The sequence below is a fragment of the Rhea pennata genome, chromosome 24, assembly GCF_028389875.1.
Source record: "Rhea pennata isolate bPtePen1 chromosome 24, bPtePen1.pri, whole genome shotgun sequence".
NCBI classification, from domain to species: Eukaryota; Metazoa; Chordata; class Aves; order Rheiformes; family Rheidae; genus Rhea; species Rhea pennata.
The window spans coordinates 2475160-2494193 of record NC_084686.1 but is presented as its reverse complement, the minus strand read 5'-3'; the positions used below and the strand labels follow the sequence as shown (position 1 = coordinate 2494193).

Below are 19034 nucleotides of genomic sequence, written 5' to 3'. Positions count from 1 at the left end.
CCGGCCCGGCCCCGCGGGCTCCGTGCCCCCTCGCTGCCAGCCCCGCTCCGCAGGCCGGGCCCGGCGCTGCCCCGTTGCCTCGCCGGTCTCACCTGAGCCCCCTGAGCTTTGGTCCCCGCGGTACTGTCTGACACGCCAAAGATAAGGGTAACCAGCTACCTCAGGGTTACATTTTGCCCACCTCTGAATGATTTTTAGGAATAACGATTCCAGCAGCTGGGTTTTTTTTGTTTGGTTGGTTTTGCTTTAACGCTGAGGAGTCTGTTGGACAGAATCTTAGCATTTTGCATTCTGTTAACTCTTCCAGACTTCCCCACTTTGCCTTTCACCTGACTTTACTCCAGACTTCTAAAAGAAGACCACAGAAATGCGAATGTAGATTACTAAAAAGTCGTAAATACAGATAAGTCAGTCTGTGGAACTGTTTCCTAATATTATTTATGGATCTCTGCTACTTGGGTCTTTTAATACTGAATTAAGTAATAGCCTCAGTATTTGACAGTAGGGAGCCGTATAACTTAGCCCCTGCAGACAAACTTCCTACTGCCTGACATATTTAATTTCTGCTGAATTTGGATTCCTCCTCTACATATGTAAAGTGATAGTTAGATCCTTTGTGCAGTAGGAGCTGATGTGACCAGGAATTCTGATGTTACATATGTTTCAAGGGAATTCTGTCCACTCTACATAATTCACATAGTTCCCATAGCCCTTAAATATATTTGCTGAAGGCAATGAGAGAAGGTGGCAACTTTCCTCCTTTGTTCTGATTAAATTAAGGAGTTGTCTTAGTAAGTCCCCCCTTCTTCTCCCTAAGAAGTTTCTCCCCTTTGTGTTTAATACATTTGCCTCTCCTCCTCAGGTTTCAAGGAGGACGGAGTGCTGGTACATTTCCCTTAGCACTGACTTAAATTGTGGCAATCAGCATGGGAACTCTGGTGGACATGGTTCCCTGTCGTACATCACAGCCTGCTGCATCTTCTGTAAGTTTCCCAGAGTCCTTATTGGGCCTGTCCTCTCTTTTGGATGTTGGCAGGGGGAAGGAGCTCAGTGACATGAAGGTATTAGTTGCATTAGGCAGCTCTTTGTGCTCTTCCTGCAGTTGTGGCCTCACATACTTTTCTTCAGAATCAAACTCACTTGCCTTTGTTTCCACAACCAAATTCTTATCAGCAAGATCCAAAGTGTAGCCATGGATCCTCTCTCTTTCCCAGGTCTTGTGGAAAGGAACAGTTGGTGGGTGTTGATAAGAAGTTTTAAAATTCTTGGAGGGGAGGCTTGAAGGAAGATCTAGATGTTTGTACTGATGATGCGTCTGTGACACCATGACAGTCACATCATGAAAACATGAAATGGAGGAGTAACAAGGCTGTAATGTAATGTACATTAATGTAATAATAATATAATTGTAATGTACCTGGCGCATGCTTTGACAGTGGGAAAGTACAAGGGTTATGCTGAAATTGGCCAGGAGAGGGCAATGCCACCAACCAAACTGACCTCCTATGTGTTTGTTTTGAAGGTCACTCACATCCAGAACAGTAGATGCCAAGGCCCTTTTGATATCGCTGCCCAATCCCCTTCATTTTGGATTCACCTTCAGGGAGTTTTAAAAGTCACTCTTGAAAGGGAAAATTGTGAAGCAATAGTTTTTTGATAGAAGCTCTTTTGTTTGCTTCTTGCAAAGTTAGCATTCAAAGGCCTCTTGTATGATGCTATAAAACTGAAAGAAAAATATAGTTCCTGCTATGGGAGTAAGAGAGTGAAACACAGAAGAGGAGAGAGCTGAATTATAATTTTTTTAAAAGGTATTTCAGTAGCCCCCCAGCTGCATTTGTGTTACTGTTACAAACATAAGAAGGGCTCAGCATGCTCTGCTGCTCAGGCTAGCCAACAAAAGTGGCCTAGTTTCTATTCTCTGACGTTCATATTGTCAAAACGAGGCAGTTCTGTTTCAGAGATAAGAATCCCCACATAGAATCAAATTTTTGATGACAAAATCTCTGATGGGAAACACACTGTGAGCAGGCCTGTACCTGAACCTGACACTTGTGACAACACCTTGCACTTTTCTGTGTTGGTGTTCAGGTAGGTGGAAGGTCCACAACACAGATACAGAACTGAAAGGAAGCACCTAAATTTTCTGTTTCACTCTCAGCTTCTCTTGGTGACCCAAAAAGGCAGGCAGTGGAGGGTTTCTAACCTGAATAGTCTCTCCAATCCAAAGCAGCTTCTTCATAGCTTTGCTAGTGTGTTCAGTTGAGAGTCTTTCTGCATTCTCAGAAATGGAACTACTGTATTATAGGTGACACCTCTGGCTTTAGGTCCTCTCATCTGTGGCAGGAAATAGGAGTACAGGGACTAGGGGAAAAAGAGTGCATGCTGTGTCTGACAAATGTGCGACATATCGTGTGACTGCCTGTTTGTTGAGGCTCTGATTGGGGCTAGCGTGACACAGAGCGTACACTGGGAGCTTGGAATTGTTTTGAGTTTAGATGATCAAATAGTTGTGTCTGACTTCTGAACACAGCCAAACTACATCCCTGACAAACTAGAGATACCTGTCAAAACCTCAAATAAAGTTTCTGTAGTCAAATTCAGGTTGCGCAGCAAGCAATGACTTAATGGCAGTTCCTGTATCCTGCTGCTGCCCAAATGTTTTGTAGTCCTTACATGATGGAGTGCAAGCACTAATAGTAAATGCTTCATTGATGTGCATTGCTAATGCAACAGGACACCTACTAAATGCCACTGAGGATCATGATAAATGGACCATTTTTCTCAGTGTATCAGCTTATCATGATTTAAACAATACGCTTTACAAATTAAATCCTGTGTGTGCTTCATATTTCTGTACTGTTTGAACAGATTATTTCTTTATTCTTATTTTTATTTATTTTTCAAATCCTGTGAAATTGTGTCATGTCTCCAGTGTAAAATCTGTGGCTGGGGATTGCCTACTACGGCTTCCTCAGGATTACCTACGGCTTCTCTCCTCTTCAAAGGACAAGTACCAATATTTGGAGCTTGTGAGGATTATAAGCATATAATATTTAATCTGCTATCAAATTCATAAAATGAATTCTAAAAACAGAGAACATCTAACAGCCATCTGCTACCTCTCTTTGCAGCTAGAGTGCATTTGATTTTATTTCAGTGTATCTTGAGTTTATTTTTCTTTATTCCATAAATTCAAGCAGTATAGGGAAGGATTGACCTTAGCAGTCTCACCTATTAATATAAGAAGTCTGCTATGAATGTATATTTACTATCTAGCATTGAAAAACAGATAGTAAATATGACCTTTCTTTGAGAATGTTAGTCAAGAATATCATTGTAAAGTCCATAGAAAAGGTTCAAATGAAGTCACTTTCTGTCTAGTGGGGAAACCATTTATTCAGATTATACATGAAATTTGCTTGAAACTGCAAAGGCACAGTCTACCTGATTGCACTGTAAAATTGTGAATAAATATTTATTGCCATCTAACTCTCCATACTGAGTCTCAAATGTGGGCTGGATCATGATGCTAACCATCAGCAGTGCCAGCGCTCAACAATTTTATGTAAGTCTCACAATATTTATTGTTTTGCTTAACAGCTTGATACTACAATCAATGATAACAAAAATCTTAGTTCAAGCTGAATTATTAAAAGTATGTAAAGAAGACAAACATGAATAAATAATTTAAAACTTGCATGTTATTTTGGGGGAGCTCCTTTTTGAATGAATTGGATTGGTAATAGTAGTGAATGACCTATTGCTTGTCTTTCTGAATTTTAGCTGCACCTCTCCCGATGTGGTAGAGAGAATATTAGCATGACAAAATTCTGCCATTGCTTTTTCCTCCAGATCCTTCCAGTACTTAAGCTACAAAAAACATGTTTGGTTTTAAATGTGCCTTCTCACTAAGAAATGCTTGGTCAAAAACAAATATTATGAAATCTGAAGGCAAGCCTGAATGTCACTGGACAATACTTGTACTGTAGCTCTGTGGATCAGCAGCCAGAGCCTCTGGCAGGAGGTGGCTTTCACCATTCTTAGAGATTTTCCATGTTTTTTACAGCATTTCCTCTAAGATGAGGTGAAGTTTGAGGGACTGCCTGGAGGTATTTGGTAGTGTTTTCTGGAATTAATGCAATTATTATTGATTTAGAAACTTTGCTGGCAATTGTATTTAATTCTATTTTGAAAGTTTTCTTTCTTCTGTTTTTGATTCCTCAACTTCTTTGCATGGCAGCTAGAGTAAATCCTGGTTCCAGGTAAATATTACTAGCTATGCTGTAGCCTGGTTGCAGTTTCCTGCCTCTCCAGGGTTCGCTGAAAACGCTGCTCTTTCTCCAGGGCTGCTGACCCTTTGCTGAAAGCTGGAGGCTGTTCCAGTCTTCCCTCTAACTTTTCTAACTAAACAAGACATCTGCTATTTGCAGTTCTCCTTCCTGTTCTCTCCCTGCCCCCACGCTGGACAGAGCTCGCTGTGTTTGGTGGGTTTGAAAATCTCTTGCATGCAGCAGGTTCCGCGTGAGAACGATTTCTGGAAATAGGTTTCAGATGTTTCCCCAGCTCAGTCCTGGGCCTGCATCTTGTAAGCTGAAGCGTTTCTATAGGAACCGTATGACATCTAGCTTGCTACTCCCCCAGCAGCTCCCTCCCGAGCATGCCCAGTGCAAGCCCTGACTTTGGCTCAACTGTCCTGTGTGCAGTAACGGACTGCACGTATGGGACTATGAACGCGGTTCCTGATGAGCTCCAACTCTTTGTCTTTGAGAGGAGGAGGAAGAGGTCGTGCCCCGAGCCGGAGGAGCTGCCCTGCGTCTGCTGAGACCCTCGCCCTTTGGGGGGCTCGTGGAGAATGCTCGCCTGTTTGGCCAGGGGGAATGTACTGGATATCCTGCAGGAGGGCTTCACGGAGGTAAATGCATGCCCCAGATCTCATGCAGACCCTTCGAGGGCAAGGCAGCCGTCTTTTGTGCAGCCTCTCTCAGGAACTGGTCTGTCTCTCAGTGCTCTGAGAAACAGAAAAGGAGAAAAATGAGTAAGATTTCTGAGAGGGAAAGATGCTTACTAACAGAAAAGCATACTGAGCAGCTCAGCTAGGGGTCTGCGGAACAGCAGTAGTTTTGAAGAGTTTGTCGCTGTTTTACTGCTGATACTTTTAGTTCATTTAGATTTTTTAGTTCAGTTAGATTTTTTATTTTTTGCAGAGCTTTTGTTCTTGTTTCAGAAATACTATAAAGTGCAGTAAGGTTATGGGAATGCTTATTTTGTAGCATTGACTCCTCTCTTGAGTATATGAGATCTCTACGTCTGAGAGATGTTGAAAAAACTGTAAATCTGCTGTGTGGACACACATGGTTCTTGGGAAAGGCTCACACAGAACGGTCTATTTGGTTCGTTATTCCATCCTGTTCTGTAGGTTGAACTTCTGGGGACTGAAATTCAGCTTGGTCAGGAAAATATCATTTTTGAAGTGTTCTTTATTTGCTTATTCTGCTGTCAGGGAGCCAGGTAAATCATAAAATAAGGAATGAGAACTGCCAAGAAATTCCAGAGATGGGAATGCTGAAACTGCAAGGGGAGGGCAGGTTGTTGTTTGCTTCCCTCTTTAGTTGTGCACAAGAAGTTAGTTGAGTTGGACTCTACGTTTCTGGACTTGGTACAAAATGCCAGGGCAGCCACTGCCTGGCTGGAGTTCATCATCCAAACCACGCTGGAGCACCATTTCCTGCCTGTAAGCTGAGAGGAAAGGAAAATTGTGGGGGCTTGTGCTGGAAGCCAGTAGTGAGTGCTGTCTCCTTTCTCACCTGCTGGAGGGGATGGTCTTTTGGTATGTTTTATTGTTTCCTAGAGCGCACATCCTGTTTTGGTTGTGTTTAGTGGTTCCTGGTCTGTGCAAGGCCCCGACCCCATCTGACTGTGCTGCCCTTATACTCAATTCTTTACAGCAAACGCACACCCCTTCTGAGCTTAGCAGCACCCGTCATCTAAGGCAAAACAAAAGAGGTATGAAACTTGAAGCTCACAGCTTCCTACCAACCACAGGACTGCCTGTAATGCTCTGCTTAACTGTGTAAATACTCCATCCCCTTCTCTACAGAGAACCTCAGTCTCGTTTTTAGCTAGCGAAGGTATCACTTTAGCTCCAGTTGTAGAGAGTTACGCTTCTTGTTCTCAAGAGCAGCGGTTTCTTCTCTGGCATAAGCTAATAGTAATAATTATATTAATAATAGGAACAAAAAACAATTTTACGTTCAATGCCAGCTTCACCCAGACAGTCTGGTTTTACCTAGAGGCTGCTCAGCTGCCACAGTAAAACCTGAGATTCACTCTCATGTCTCCCACTTGGGATCTCTGCACTGGGCCACATCATGCGCTTTATAACTAAAGGCAAATTAAAATGAATTTTGCAGGTGCAAAACCTAAGGCACAGAGAGGTCAAGTGACTGGCTAAAGGGCAGACATCACATCACTGACAGAGCTGGAAATGAAATACAAACCCTGTAACTCTTTGCTGTTTTGATCCAGCAGCCATACCTCTGTCCGACCTTCTACGTTATGTGATTATTTGTATAAGTCCCCAGATGTGACAGAGTGTCCCCAAGTGTCTGATCCCACCACAGGACTCCAATGTTAAAAGGCTAGACGTGAGTGGCTACTAAGTATGTTTGGGTGTAAAAACAGATTCAGGATAAAGATTCAGACACAATTTTACACAAGCAGCAAATTGCAAGAATTGCCTTGCTGACTCAATGTCTGTTATGCTTTTAGCAGAGCATCTTTTGTGACCAGGTGGCTGTTTTTGTAACTAGGTACCTTGAAATATAAGGACATACTTTCCAAATCTGTGCATAGATTAGCCCACACAAGTAAGTAGCTAGCAAGCTTATAGGTGTATGTGCTGAGCTCAGGTGCAATCCTGGGCATACTTGGGACCTAGAGGCTAGGTATAGTTCTGTTTCTTTAGGGATGCTGGTTATATGTTTCTGCCTTGTACTTTTGGTTTATAATCCATGCCTGCAATGTTACCCAACACAGCTGAGAGGCCACAGACAAGTTTCGTTTCTTTGCATCTTCCCTCTCTATCCGTTCTGCTGGCTGAAGGCCACCCGAGCAGCTTCATTATCTCTTGAGCAGGAGTTGAGAATACAGCATCGTTGTCACTTCTGCAGCTAATACCTGTTTGGCTTCACAGATAACGTGTTACATTGGTGCTTTCTCCATGATTAACGTAATCACAGATTGCTGAACGAGACCTGTAAATTGCAAGTTCAGGGCTGTGCATTGCCCTTCTGTTTTAGAGTCTTGGGGCCAAAATAGGTTGCAGAGAGTGTCATCTGCAGACATCTAAAGCAGGGTAACTTTTGTTTAATGTTGAAATGGCATGAACTCCCCTGTGGGCATCACACAGCTCCTGTCCTTCTTTCATTAATGGAATATCCTGCCTTGAAGGTGCTTCCCTGCTGTTTAGAGAGTCTTACGTTGCTCTGAGACAGCTAAATAATTCAGTCCCACAGCTGGATGGTGCCATGGGAATGTGTGGCTGCTGTAAATGGCAGTTTATAACATATGGAAAACTAGAGCACAGGGTCTCTGCTGTGGTGACTCTGTCCGTGTGGCCTCAGGTCACTCTTTTTGAGGAAATATAGTTTATTTAAGATGTGCTCAGGCTTCTGTCAGTTATTTAAGACAGATGGGCTCACAGAAAATGTGTCAGAAGTGGTCCTGGCAGCTCCAAGCCATTAATGTGGCTCTACTCTAACAATTATCCCCCTCTCTGCCTTCTCTTTTTGAAGCAGGAAGATCATTTCCTCTGGCAATGTTTGTGCACAGTGAGTCATTTTAGAAGGCAACTTGCTCCCTCCTAGATGATGTTGAACAACAAGCCTGGGATTGGGGTTGCTACTCACTATAGGTTGAAATGGCAGTGAATTTTCAAGAGCCTAAGCAGAAGTTGTTTGGAATTAGGGTCTCCAACAGCAGCAAAGTGCAGTGCAAGACTGCCACATAAGACTGTCTATGCAGCAAAACAGATACGCGTTTTGCTAGGTGGGGACTCAGTAGTACATTCGCAGGAAGCGATGCGGTGCGGGTAGGGCTCTGTGTTCTCACTCTGGTGGGCTGCCTGCTGCTGGCCACCTTACTGAGTGTGGTGCGTATTAATTTACCCCGAGTGGCCGGTTTGTAGCTGAGTGGTGGCTGAAACAGGAGTTTCATCTGTTTCCCACACATACAGTCTCTCTGCTTGTTTCACTACTAGAGGTTTGCTATATCTGTCAGTTCACTTGAGGTGATTAGATAGCATGCTGCCTGTGAGATCTGAATTCTTACTGTGAAAAATGGCCTGGGTTTGGTGTTGGTTTGCTTTTCTGTTTGAAGTAATTTTCTGACATTGTATTTCTGGCATTGCTTCTAACTTGTACTCGCGGTTGTTCTGTCCCCCATGGTCTAACGTGTGATCTGTGATAAAAATGTCTCTGCTACTAGGCTCTTAGTAGCAGAAACCTGCACTCACCCTCCCTTTCCAATGAGTGCTATTTATAGCTAATAGGATTCACTATGAAGAGAGCTGTTTTGACTCCAGTCTCTTTCGTCCAGTTTAGCCCATTAGGGCCAGCACATCCCTGTGTGTTCCCTGCAGCACTGAGTCCCTCTCAGGTAGTCACTCCTCAGAGCCTGGGTTTCACTAACTGCTTGAAGCTCTGTAGAGATGCTGCTATTTTCCATTTAGTATGGTTGACTCTCATTTCACATCAGCTTTACTTTGATGTGTATCTGCTAGCATTTTACTTCCAGTCATATACTGTTGAAGCAACAGGATGATCGGGCTCACTTGTTTAAGGCTTGGCCAAAGTAAAAAGGCTTGAAGCTGAAGAATGACTTATTCTTACCAGGTTGCCCATCTGGTGTGCAAGAAGCCAGGCAGCTGCTGCTTTGTAATTCCACTACGCCTCAAGTACAGACGTCAGAAAACACATCTGGGGCTTCCCATACCTGGATTTACATGGAAATGTTCTTTAGATGACAGTTGCTTGCTCTGGTAGGAATTCTTATGCGTTTGTCCAAAGCCCTTGTGCCTAGCAAGTGGCAGGACTATCCGCAAAGGAAAGATGGGTTTGCTGTTACACAAGATTAGGGATTCAGCAGTTAAGATTCTGTCACTGCCTGAGGTTCACTGTATGACTAGGGTAGGCTGTGCTTTGGTTGTACAGTCCTTTGACCGAGTGTATTACCGATGCATTTGCCTAGTAACAGGCAAAGGATTATTGTTATCACTGTAGATCTCAAAGCATTTTACAAAGAAAACAAAAATGAGTACATCTGCTTTACAGCTAGAAACTAAGGCAGATAGAGACAAAATAGGCTGCCAAATTCACAGTAAGCAAGCAGAGCGAGGACCCTGTGTCCTAAATATATCTTTAGTGCCCTGCATCCCTACTAGGTAACCTCACTGGGTGACCCTTCCCCTTCTCTTTACATTAAAGGTCCTTGCCTGCAAAAGGCACTGTTCGGTCATACTGTGTGCAGACGCTTCAGAAGTTTCTTTCCCCTCTCTGTGCAGGGCTAGTGACTGCATGCTCCTAAATAAGGAACAGTGCTCCTTTTCTTTCCTGAAGCATCAGATGATTTCTCAGTGCAGTTTGTTTTGACAGACCTTAAACTTTATTTGGGTGTAGTGGAACCATCTGACAATCGGAGAGAATCATACGCTCCAAAGTACTGGCAGTTTACAGTAAGAGATCTACAGTTCAGCTTTTTGTATGTCTGCTTGGGTAGAAATGCCGTCTGTTTAAAGAGAAAAGAACCTCAAAACTCAAAATCCTTTCGTCACTCAGACTGAGGAGATGAGGTACAAAAACATGCTGCAGAAGTGCCAGAAATGACCCCTAACACATCAACGTGGCTTAAGTGAAGAGATACCACCTTCAGATTTGTGAATATAAAAAAAGTGCATAGAGCTGCTGCTGTGGGTGAGGAAGGTATGGTAAGAAATCCCAGGACCTTTACAAACAGGAGATGGGAGTTAAAAGAAATATAGGTGGAAAATAGCTTAATCCCAGGGGAGCGCTTGCTTGTGGTGTTACGGAAGTGACAGGCAAAATTACTAGCTGAAGAAAGCACACTAAGTTACTACTCACAAAAATACCTTCATCTGGAAAATGAGTGGCATGGGTGAGATCTCTGTGTGACAGTGAGGACATGTCTTGGCAAAATATCACCAGAAGGAAAAGACTGCTTATATGAAAAGAAAAAATGCAACAATCGGGCTTTTGTTCTGCACAAATAAAATAACTCTTTGGTTATATGAGAGACATGAATTTCTTGCCATCAGCTCACCTAGGTTTAGTTTCCTGGGAGGAGACACAAGGTTATTTATTATTAGAGTTGCAACAAACTAATGAGCATAACTATCTTTCAGATGTGAGTGGTCATGCTGGCTTCATGAGCTGTTTAAAAGGATCTATTAAGCTCTTTCAAAATGTATAGTAAAATGCAACATTAACTGAATAAAACAGCAGTATTTGTAGGCACGCGTAAGAATTACTCCATCCTCTACAGAAAGTCAAATAACTCTGGAGCATGACAGATATTCAAAACATGACTGTGCAACATGAAAAAAAAATGAAATGGCAGAGGGAATTTAGGGAGTTTGAATATTCTCACTTGTGGTGTAATTGGGCCTTGCTCTTTAATACCCCAGCTCTTGCTGGTTACGGGTAAAGGACAGTGAAAGATGTGGTAGACTTTGAAATCAGCAGTCATGTGCCTGGAAAGATAATTGGGTGCTCTGGAAATTCTTGCTATTGTTTGTATTTGGGCAACATGTGAAATGCGCCTTCAACTCTAAACTTCATGCTTCGCAGACCTCCCAGCACTTGAGCTGGCATCTGAAAGTCTGCCAGTGAGCTGCTCCTGTAATAGAGCAAACAGGCACCACAGACTAGTCATTTATTCCCCTCCCAGTAACAAGTGGTAGTTTAGCCAAGATGCCAAAGGCAGCTGTCATTTCAACCCTACTCTACTGCCAGGCTTTGAGCACAAATTCCTGCTCTTTTCCCTTGGGACACAAGGACAGTGTCCTCCTGATCCTCACCTTCTAAATGAGGGGCAGAATCTGTTCCTATGTGAGATCTGTGCTGAGAAGTACCGAGAGTTTGATTTACAACTCTTTATATTTCCTCTGATCACTCCAAGATGGCAGGAATATCTCTAAAGAAATTTTAAAGATCTAGCCAGTGTTTTCTATAGTTGCAGGCACTCGATTTCTAAAATCTTTGGACCAGCCTGAACAAGCAGTTCAGTTTTGACTGAAGGGCAGTCAAAATCAGTGGTTTCAAAAATGTTGTGTCAGCTAAGAGATCAGAGAACTGAAGTCTGTGTTTTTTACGTTCTTGAATCTGGCTAAAAAAACCAGGTGGCTAGTGTCTGAGATACATTCATGGAACTAAAGAAAGGGTTTGTATTAAGACTAAGAAACTGAGTGTGCCTAAAACATAGTTTGGGACAAGGGCTTCCTTGAGATGCTCTTCCAAAAAGTTTGCACTGCTTGAATCTTTGAAACTTACAGCTTAGAGATTACATAGGAGATATTTGCTGGCTTTCATCAAGATTTCAGGGTAGTCCTTCTCTCTGGATCTCAGCAAATCAGTGAAAAATCCTTGTCCAGATATGTCAGGAGGTTGGAAGTGTTTTCATTCAGATAGGGGATAAGGGTTAAGGAGATCTTGTTTTGTGTCACAACTTTTCTCTTTTTCAGCTCACACAATATTTCTGTCTCCTGGTACACACAGAACTGCAGATGCCTTGTTTTCCAAACAGTGCTGCTGTACTGAGGCATCTTCTTACTTGAGGTGGGCTATTTTTAGGAGATATGGAAAATATACATCAGCCCAAAAGTTCTTTTCAAAAAAATTACATGTCTTGTTTTAAAGTAAGTGTTATATGAAAGAGAAGCCCTCTCTGTATATATGGTTGTTCTGGCATCACTCTGGTCCTAAGTGGCTGTGTTTCACTGCTCTATGCATCAGAGGCTATCTCCCTATGTTAAAAAGCCGGAATCACATTTAAGAAGTGATTTTCAGGAAAAAAAAATCTTTAGCTGGCTTTGGGAGTAGAGAGAAACATAATTCTCTTTGCTTGTGAGTTTTTATTATCTGCTTCTGCAAAGGACTCATCAAACAAAAACATAAGACTGCAAATTGGAGGAGCACTGGATGGCAGATTACAGAGATCATCTAATTAAGATGTCGGAGAGCTTAGAAATCATGCAAGGCCATAAATATTACATCCTGATGCAATTAGACCACCCTTTGAGCTTTGTTGTTGCAGACATTTGGTTCAGTTCTCTGAATACATAGGATGCTAAATGCATTTCATGCTGGGGCCAACCTCATAGCATGAGGGCTATTACTATTGACCCTGTTAGACTTGGTTTGTGGGCAGTGTCTAGAGGGTATAAAGGAAAAGCAGAGTAAAGATCATGAGCACTATTATTCTTCTCAGATGAGTCCCTAAATCCACCTATCAGGAAAGATTCAGGTTCATCAAATGAATGCAGAAAAGACACCTCTTCTTTGAAGCACAGAGTGCCGTGGGAGTCTCCTGTAACACAAGAACAAGATGGTCAGGCCCTCTGGAGAAATCTGCCTGCTAAAGAATGATTTCCTCTAGGAACGAAGTTGATGGCCAACTTCAAAATGTGCAATTTCCTAATCTCAGAGGAGATGAAAATTAACTTTATACAGTATAATGTAAATGGCACTGGGGAAAAGAGTAGAACAGAGGACAGAGTAGCATGCCAAGGAATCATGACCTGCCTGTATTTGCTGTCAGACAGATGGGACTGATTGATGGTAGAGAGGGGAGAAACATGAGCCCTAAGCAGCAGGTGGTGAATTACACTGGCTAAGTGAGAACGGCAAGGACACCCTGGGCTGGCAGAAGATCTGCAACAGAAGACTGCTTTTCTTCCACCCATGGAAAATATTCAATAATGACACTTAATTATAATTATTAGTAAGGGCTCAGAGCCCCTGATATACAATGTTGACTCTAAAAGGGCTGGCTTTTCCTGAAGACACTATGTAATTGGTTGCCAGTTGAAAGTATGAAGGTGTGTGTTCCTGGCCTCTGTAGCTATCATCCTGTGACCAGTGGGCCTAAGGCATTTCTAGAGAATATATGCTGAATAAGTGATCTAAAGAGGAATCCTACCCTCACAAATGCTGTGCTCCCTGAAGAGCGTTGAAGTGGTCACCTGTAATATGTTAGCAGAAGTACCTGCAAGTTGTCAAACCCTTTATGCTCTTTCAGGTGGCCCTAGTACCTTGCTTTAGAATCTTCTCCAATCTCTGCAAGTCTTTTAGGGCTTTCAAAGTGACTCGGATAAAAGAACCTTGCAATGACCTGCCTAGGAGCTGAAGCAATCTGGGCTGCAAGCTCCTTCAGGTAAGGGAGTTACTTCTCTAGTTGCAGCATACAGGTAAACCTGGCCTTTTTTTGGAACACAAAGCTGTGTTAATATAAATAGGATTAAACCTAACTCCATCACAATCCTAATAATCTCTCCTCTGGATAGTAAATCTTAGACTAGTCTAATAAGTATTTTTTTTTTCCTTTGAAAATCCTAGTTTTTGGAAAAAAAATATACTGGTGCAGGACTAGACCCTCGTGTCTGCCCTGTTAAGTGCAGGATGTGGCTGAACTCAAGCTCAGAGCAAAACGCAGGAGAGTAGCAGAAAATTACTAAGCAGTCAGTGGCTGAAGGATGAATTATTCAGGTGAAGAGAAGGGGTGAGCTAGTTAGAACAGCAGCTGTTCTGTCTCCAAGTGCTCTTGGATGTAGCCGTGAGCCAGACCTGATTATAAACCAACAAGGGGAAGCTCCAGGGATTTGTTAAATTGTGGCATTTTGGAGCTTCTGTAGGAAGCTGAAACCAGTAGAGTTAGAATATGGCAGGAATTGGTGTAATAGGTCCTGCAGGACCTTCCCCTTCTACTGAAAGGGCAAATATTCAACAGGAGAACTGCAAAGGATTTGAGTAGCCGTCAAGGTACCTGAGCAGGTATGGGGCACTATGGGCTCCTGCTTTCTAGGCTTAAAGGCTCACTTTGCATCCTTTACTGAGCCTGGCTTATGTTCTGCTGTTTGCTCTGTCTCTGGGTTCAGGGTCTCTTTTTGGTTATTAGAATGGTATAATTTTGTTGTGACCAAGACCCCTTTAGGATGGATGCTGCACAAGAAGTAAAAAATAATCCTGATTCTCAAGTTCTTGTGATATAATTAAGCCTGGATATTCCAAGTAGGAACTGCAAATCAGAAGGAATAGTGAGGGGAAGATGAGAAAACTCAGCATTAAGGGTTACATTCTTTCCATTCTTCTTTTCACAGAGCCTGGAATTCCACAGCAAGCACTGCAGCTTTAAGGGTTACTTGGTCCCTTCTTTTCTAGGGAAGCAACACAGAGGGTGCAGCTCAAGAGATACGAGGTGGAAGTATAGCTTTAGACCACCTGGTACCTTCTAAATTTCTAGTTACTCTGGGAGCAAAGGTTTAAGTTAGAAGAGCTTCAGAGGCAGGGTCGTCATCTGTGGCCGGTCCCTCCAGCCTGCCTGGGCTGAAGACAGCACAGGAGCGCAGTGAGGAGTGAACCTCAGCCCTGCCGGCTGCTTGTCGAGCGCTTATGCTGCCCTGTCCGTGCAGGCCAGCAGGGAAGCTGCAGAAAGTAGTGAAGCAGAGCATTTTTGCCTCCTCAGCTTAAGCGTTACTACATTAGAATTTCTGCTGAGCAGCTTGGGGGCTTTGACCCTTTACGTGTTTAACCCCACTTCACCGTTTTTAGGTCATTAGACTCTTCTGTCTGTTATTTCTTGGTAATTCAGTTACCTGCTCATCTCAACTGCCAGAAGTGACAGCTTGCTGCCTGTTTTTTTTCAGTTTTGCAGGAATCTAAGTCTCTTGGTAAAGTCATTACCTTTTCAAGTTTTTTTGGATACAAAGTCGGAAATGATGAACAAACCAACTGTCTGAACAACTACAGGAAAATCTTACGCTTTAGTGGAAAAAATAATACTAGGTGCACTAATTAAGTGTAAGTCTGCAGTACTGTAGCGGCTACTGCTATGAAATTCTCCCCTTTGTGATGGTGACATCCATATTCTGATGCCTCAAAACGCTCTGTTTTACCAGAATCATGTAAAGTGTAAATGTAGTGGCTTTTAGAAGTGGTGTATTTTTTTTCCTAATAACATTTTCAATCTTCTCTTGCTTTTGAGAAATAATAGAGATTGTGTGCCAAAAAATACATTTTTCTAAATGCATGAAGAATGCTGAGAGAAAAAAACAGAGAATCAACTGTTTAGTGAAAGGCTCTATTTTTGCATAATTTTTCCTTTGAATTAAAAAGGAGGCTTCTGAATGGAAGAACCCTATAGAGTCTCATAGAATTGCAAGCTTCTGCAGCCTGGAAGGAATTAGTGGAATTGTACTTATGGGATTAGTACAATATAGCATTCTAGTTTAGAATTTTGTAAAATGATTTTAAAAAATAAGTACAAAACGGTAAACATAATCTGTGAGAAGATTATTTTCTTAAGTTATTTAGACTTCAGATGCAATTTTCATGCAACCCTATTCAGAACGTCTTCATTGAATCCAGATATTTCTGTAATGATGCTGGTGCTGTTTTACTGGGTAACAGATGGCTCTGTAAACAAACCTACTTCTCTTCCACTGATAATTATTTGAATAAATTAAAGCTTGACTGAATGTCTGTGTAGTAGAAGGCTTGTGGTCTGTCTGGCTCTGGAATTAGATTGTGCTGCGAGACCGGATCTCAGTGTCCACATGCTCAGTTTAAGTATACTTGCAAGAGGCTGCGATGCTGCTTGCAGGCTGGCGAGAGCTGTTATCAGTATTGATCTAAAAATCAGTGCAGGATCATCATTTTCTACATAAGGCACAGAAGTCAAGGCGATACCTGTTAATGTGACAAGATATACAGGATTAAGTAGAAACCAGAAACCTCTGAAACTGGGCAGGCAAAACTGACGTATGTTGTTGCTGTCACAGCTAAAGAAGATCACACAGACCCATCCACGTGAAGGGCCGCATCTGCTCCAGCAAGCATGCACCAGTTCTGCTGCTTCTGCTTCCTTCTTTTAAAAGCAATTGGGCAGTCTCCCAGGCTCGATTCCTCTGTTCTGCTCTCCATCTCTCTGCTGAGTGAGCAGAACTGATTGAACACAAGTGTCTGGGCACCTTTCTGAATCAGCAGACCGAGGCATGGTGCGGTTAGAGTTGGATTTCCCTTGTCAGGATAATTAAAGTGAGGCTGTGATCAGAATGTAATTTTTGTCGTGGGCAATAAAAGCATAAACTCTGACTGACATTGCTGAGATAATATGAAACAGAGATTTAAAACCTGCTGCACTGGCAGAATAATGGGAAGCTTAGTGAAAGAGAGGTAATCCCATAAATGGATCAATCTGTTTTTACTCCATGTGCCACACAAACCCTGCCCAAAGGGATTTCGGTTTCATCAGGGCTCCCACTAGCCATGGAAGTGCCAGCAAGAGAAAGACAGAAATGTGAAGGGCACATGAAGCATCTGCGTGCCTTTCGGTTGGTGATGGCAGATCGGGCCTCACATTGACCAGGAGCCCGAGTCTTCCTGGTCAACGTCCACAGCTGTGCGAAGCAGCACCCAGTATGCCGGAAGGGCAGTGCTCTTTGCTCTCAGGTCTTGCAGGTCTAGGTGCTGTGGCAAGCCAGCCTCTAGGTGTTCAGGGCTCTGTACAGAAACAGTATCGGTCCATTAGAAATGCTGATGCAGCTCTGGAGAAAGAGAGGAAGGGTGCTCTGCAACAGGGTGGCTCCTCTGTGTTGCACAAGCTGTTACAAGTGAGCCTTGCCTGCAGTGCTAAGGAGGAGGGAGGCTGTGCTCCTTTCTAGGAAATCTGCTGTGGTTGTTTCTTTTGGTAATTGGCATGGTTTAATGGGGGATATTGCACAGATTTTTTTTGTTCCTGCACTGCAGCTTTTTTACTTTTCAGGTATCTGGAAGGAAATATTTGGGGGTGGGGGCAAAAGGAGTTAACTACTGTGAGCGAACTAATTTTGGCACCAAAAATGAGGGGCTGACAGCATTGTTTTGGCACCTGCATGCATTATGTAAAGCAAGCTCTCTTCTCAGTTGAGCTTAGCATGAGTCCTGTCCTGCCGCCTGCTTGTTCTTCCTGTCCTGGCATGGGCTGAGCTGCACCACAGTGTGCAGTGATGTCAGTCAGTGCTCAGCAGGCTTTGGGTTCAGATCCATTTGTGTTTGTTTTCAAAGGCAGAAGACAGTGAAATCTGAAGAAGAGCAAGAGAAAAGGGAGAGCTATTCAACTTCCCACTAAAAGAGCAGTGATTTGCAAACAATTTGTTTTGTTTTTTATTTCAAGCAACAACTACAGGCGTATGTGGCCTGGGTGAATTCCCAACTGAAGAAGAAGCCAACAATAAAGCCAGTCCAAGACCTGAGACAAGATCTCCGAGATGGAGTTATTCTTTCCTTGCTTATCGAGATTGTAGGTCAGTAATGCCACATGGCCCTATCTTTAATCTTGCAGTTTTAGATACTGGGTAGAAGAGGCTGGCCTTGGCTCAGACCTCTGAGAGGCTGACCAGTGGGCTCTACTGACAGCATCAGAGCTGGGGGGAGAGTGGGCCATTTTAAAAGGAAACAAATTGCAAATTATACAGACAGTTCTACTGAAGTCCAAATGTGTTAGCAGACAGTCGTTTGTGATGTTGAGGGGTAGCCAAATTGGGGACCTTTCCAAATATGTATGTGATTACAAATGTATCATGTGGCAGACATGCTGAAGCCTGTCAGAGGCCATGTTAATTCCCACAAGGCTGGGATAAGGCCACGAAAGCCTTTTGTTTGTGGAGGAATGGTGTTAGGTTTTCACTGTGGTAGGGGCCTTTAGCTGCCTTTCTGTATACATGTGTCACCGTGACTCAGTCTGGCATCTCCAATGCTAAGGGCAGGGCTGGGAGTCAACACGCAGGCAGGCATTAACGTGGGACATTCTCAGAAGAGCGAGCTGCTTGCCAAGGTCTTGGTATTTATAAAAAGAGAATAGAGAGGCTGAGCAGAAGTGATTCTGGGAGATGGTGCTTTCTGTCTGAGACTGTGCAGTGCAGTCGAATGTTTCCACACAGATGGGCACAAATTGACTTAGAAGCAATCATGGAATAATGAAGTCTACTCAAAATGCACCTTTGCAGGCAATATGTTGCAAAGCTTGTCTCTGATCTGGTTATCCCCAATTCTGGACACCTTATGAGGAGGAAAAGAGATCACACATGTCTCTTGCAGTCCCTGTCAGGATGTTAAGATCAGCCCCTACACTTATGACCATTCCAGTGACAGCAACAGGCAGTTCTGTTCCTCTCTGTAACTAAGGTGTTCCGTTTTTGCAGCTGGTGAAAAGCTGAATGGAGTTCAGGTCAATCCCACCAGTCAGCAGGAAATGAGGGAAAATGTGGAGAAGGTCTTACAGTTCGTGGCATCAAAAAAGATCCGCATGCATCAGACATCAGCCAAAGGTATGTACCCCTAGAGGTAGCCTCAGATGATTATATTTGTTGAAGGCCTAGTTCTCTTTTGTCTCATATTAAACTGATAGTGGCACTGATTGGTTTTTGAGGGACGTTTTTTTTTTCCCCTTCTGTGGTTTGGTAACAGGTTTTGGGTTTAATGACACTGTATTATCTGCTTTTGGTAGCAAAATTCAATGAACAGGAACCAAAGTGCATTTTCTCCTGCTAAGCAGTCAGAAGATCAGGTAATGGTGTAATGGGTAAGACAGACTTAGCCTGTCTTGCTGAAAGAACATACAAATCTGTTATTGTAAAATGAGCCTTGGAAAAAATAATTCTGGACCACTGGAAACCTGTGATAATGCTTCCTGTAGCCTTCAAACTCTGCTGTATGTCCTGTGCAGAAACAGTCCGTGCAATGGGAAAGAGACTCAATACACAAAAT

The 19034-nt window shown here is 43.0% G+C and overlaps 1 protein-coding gene across 2 annotated transcripts in view; it reads left to right on the top strand.

Annotated features, from left to right (window-relative positions):
• The first annotated feature begins 4803 nt into the window (after window positions 1-4803).
• Window positions 4804-19034, top strand: part of DIXDC1 (DIX domain containing 1) — a 40693-nt gene continuing 26462 nt past the window's right edge. For both annotated transcript variants that reach the window (XM_062594668.1, XM_062594669.1), the window contains exons 1-3: window positions 4804-4912; window positions 17443-17572; window positions 18470-18595. In XM_062594668.1, coding sequence (XP_062450652.1) covers window positions 4853-4912; window positions 17443-17572; window positions 18470-18595 — 316 coding nt within the window. In that variant the 5' untranslated portion in view covers window positions 4804-4852. The remainder of the gene's footprint in view (window positions 4913-17442; window positions 17573-18469; window positions 18596-19034) is intronic.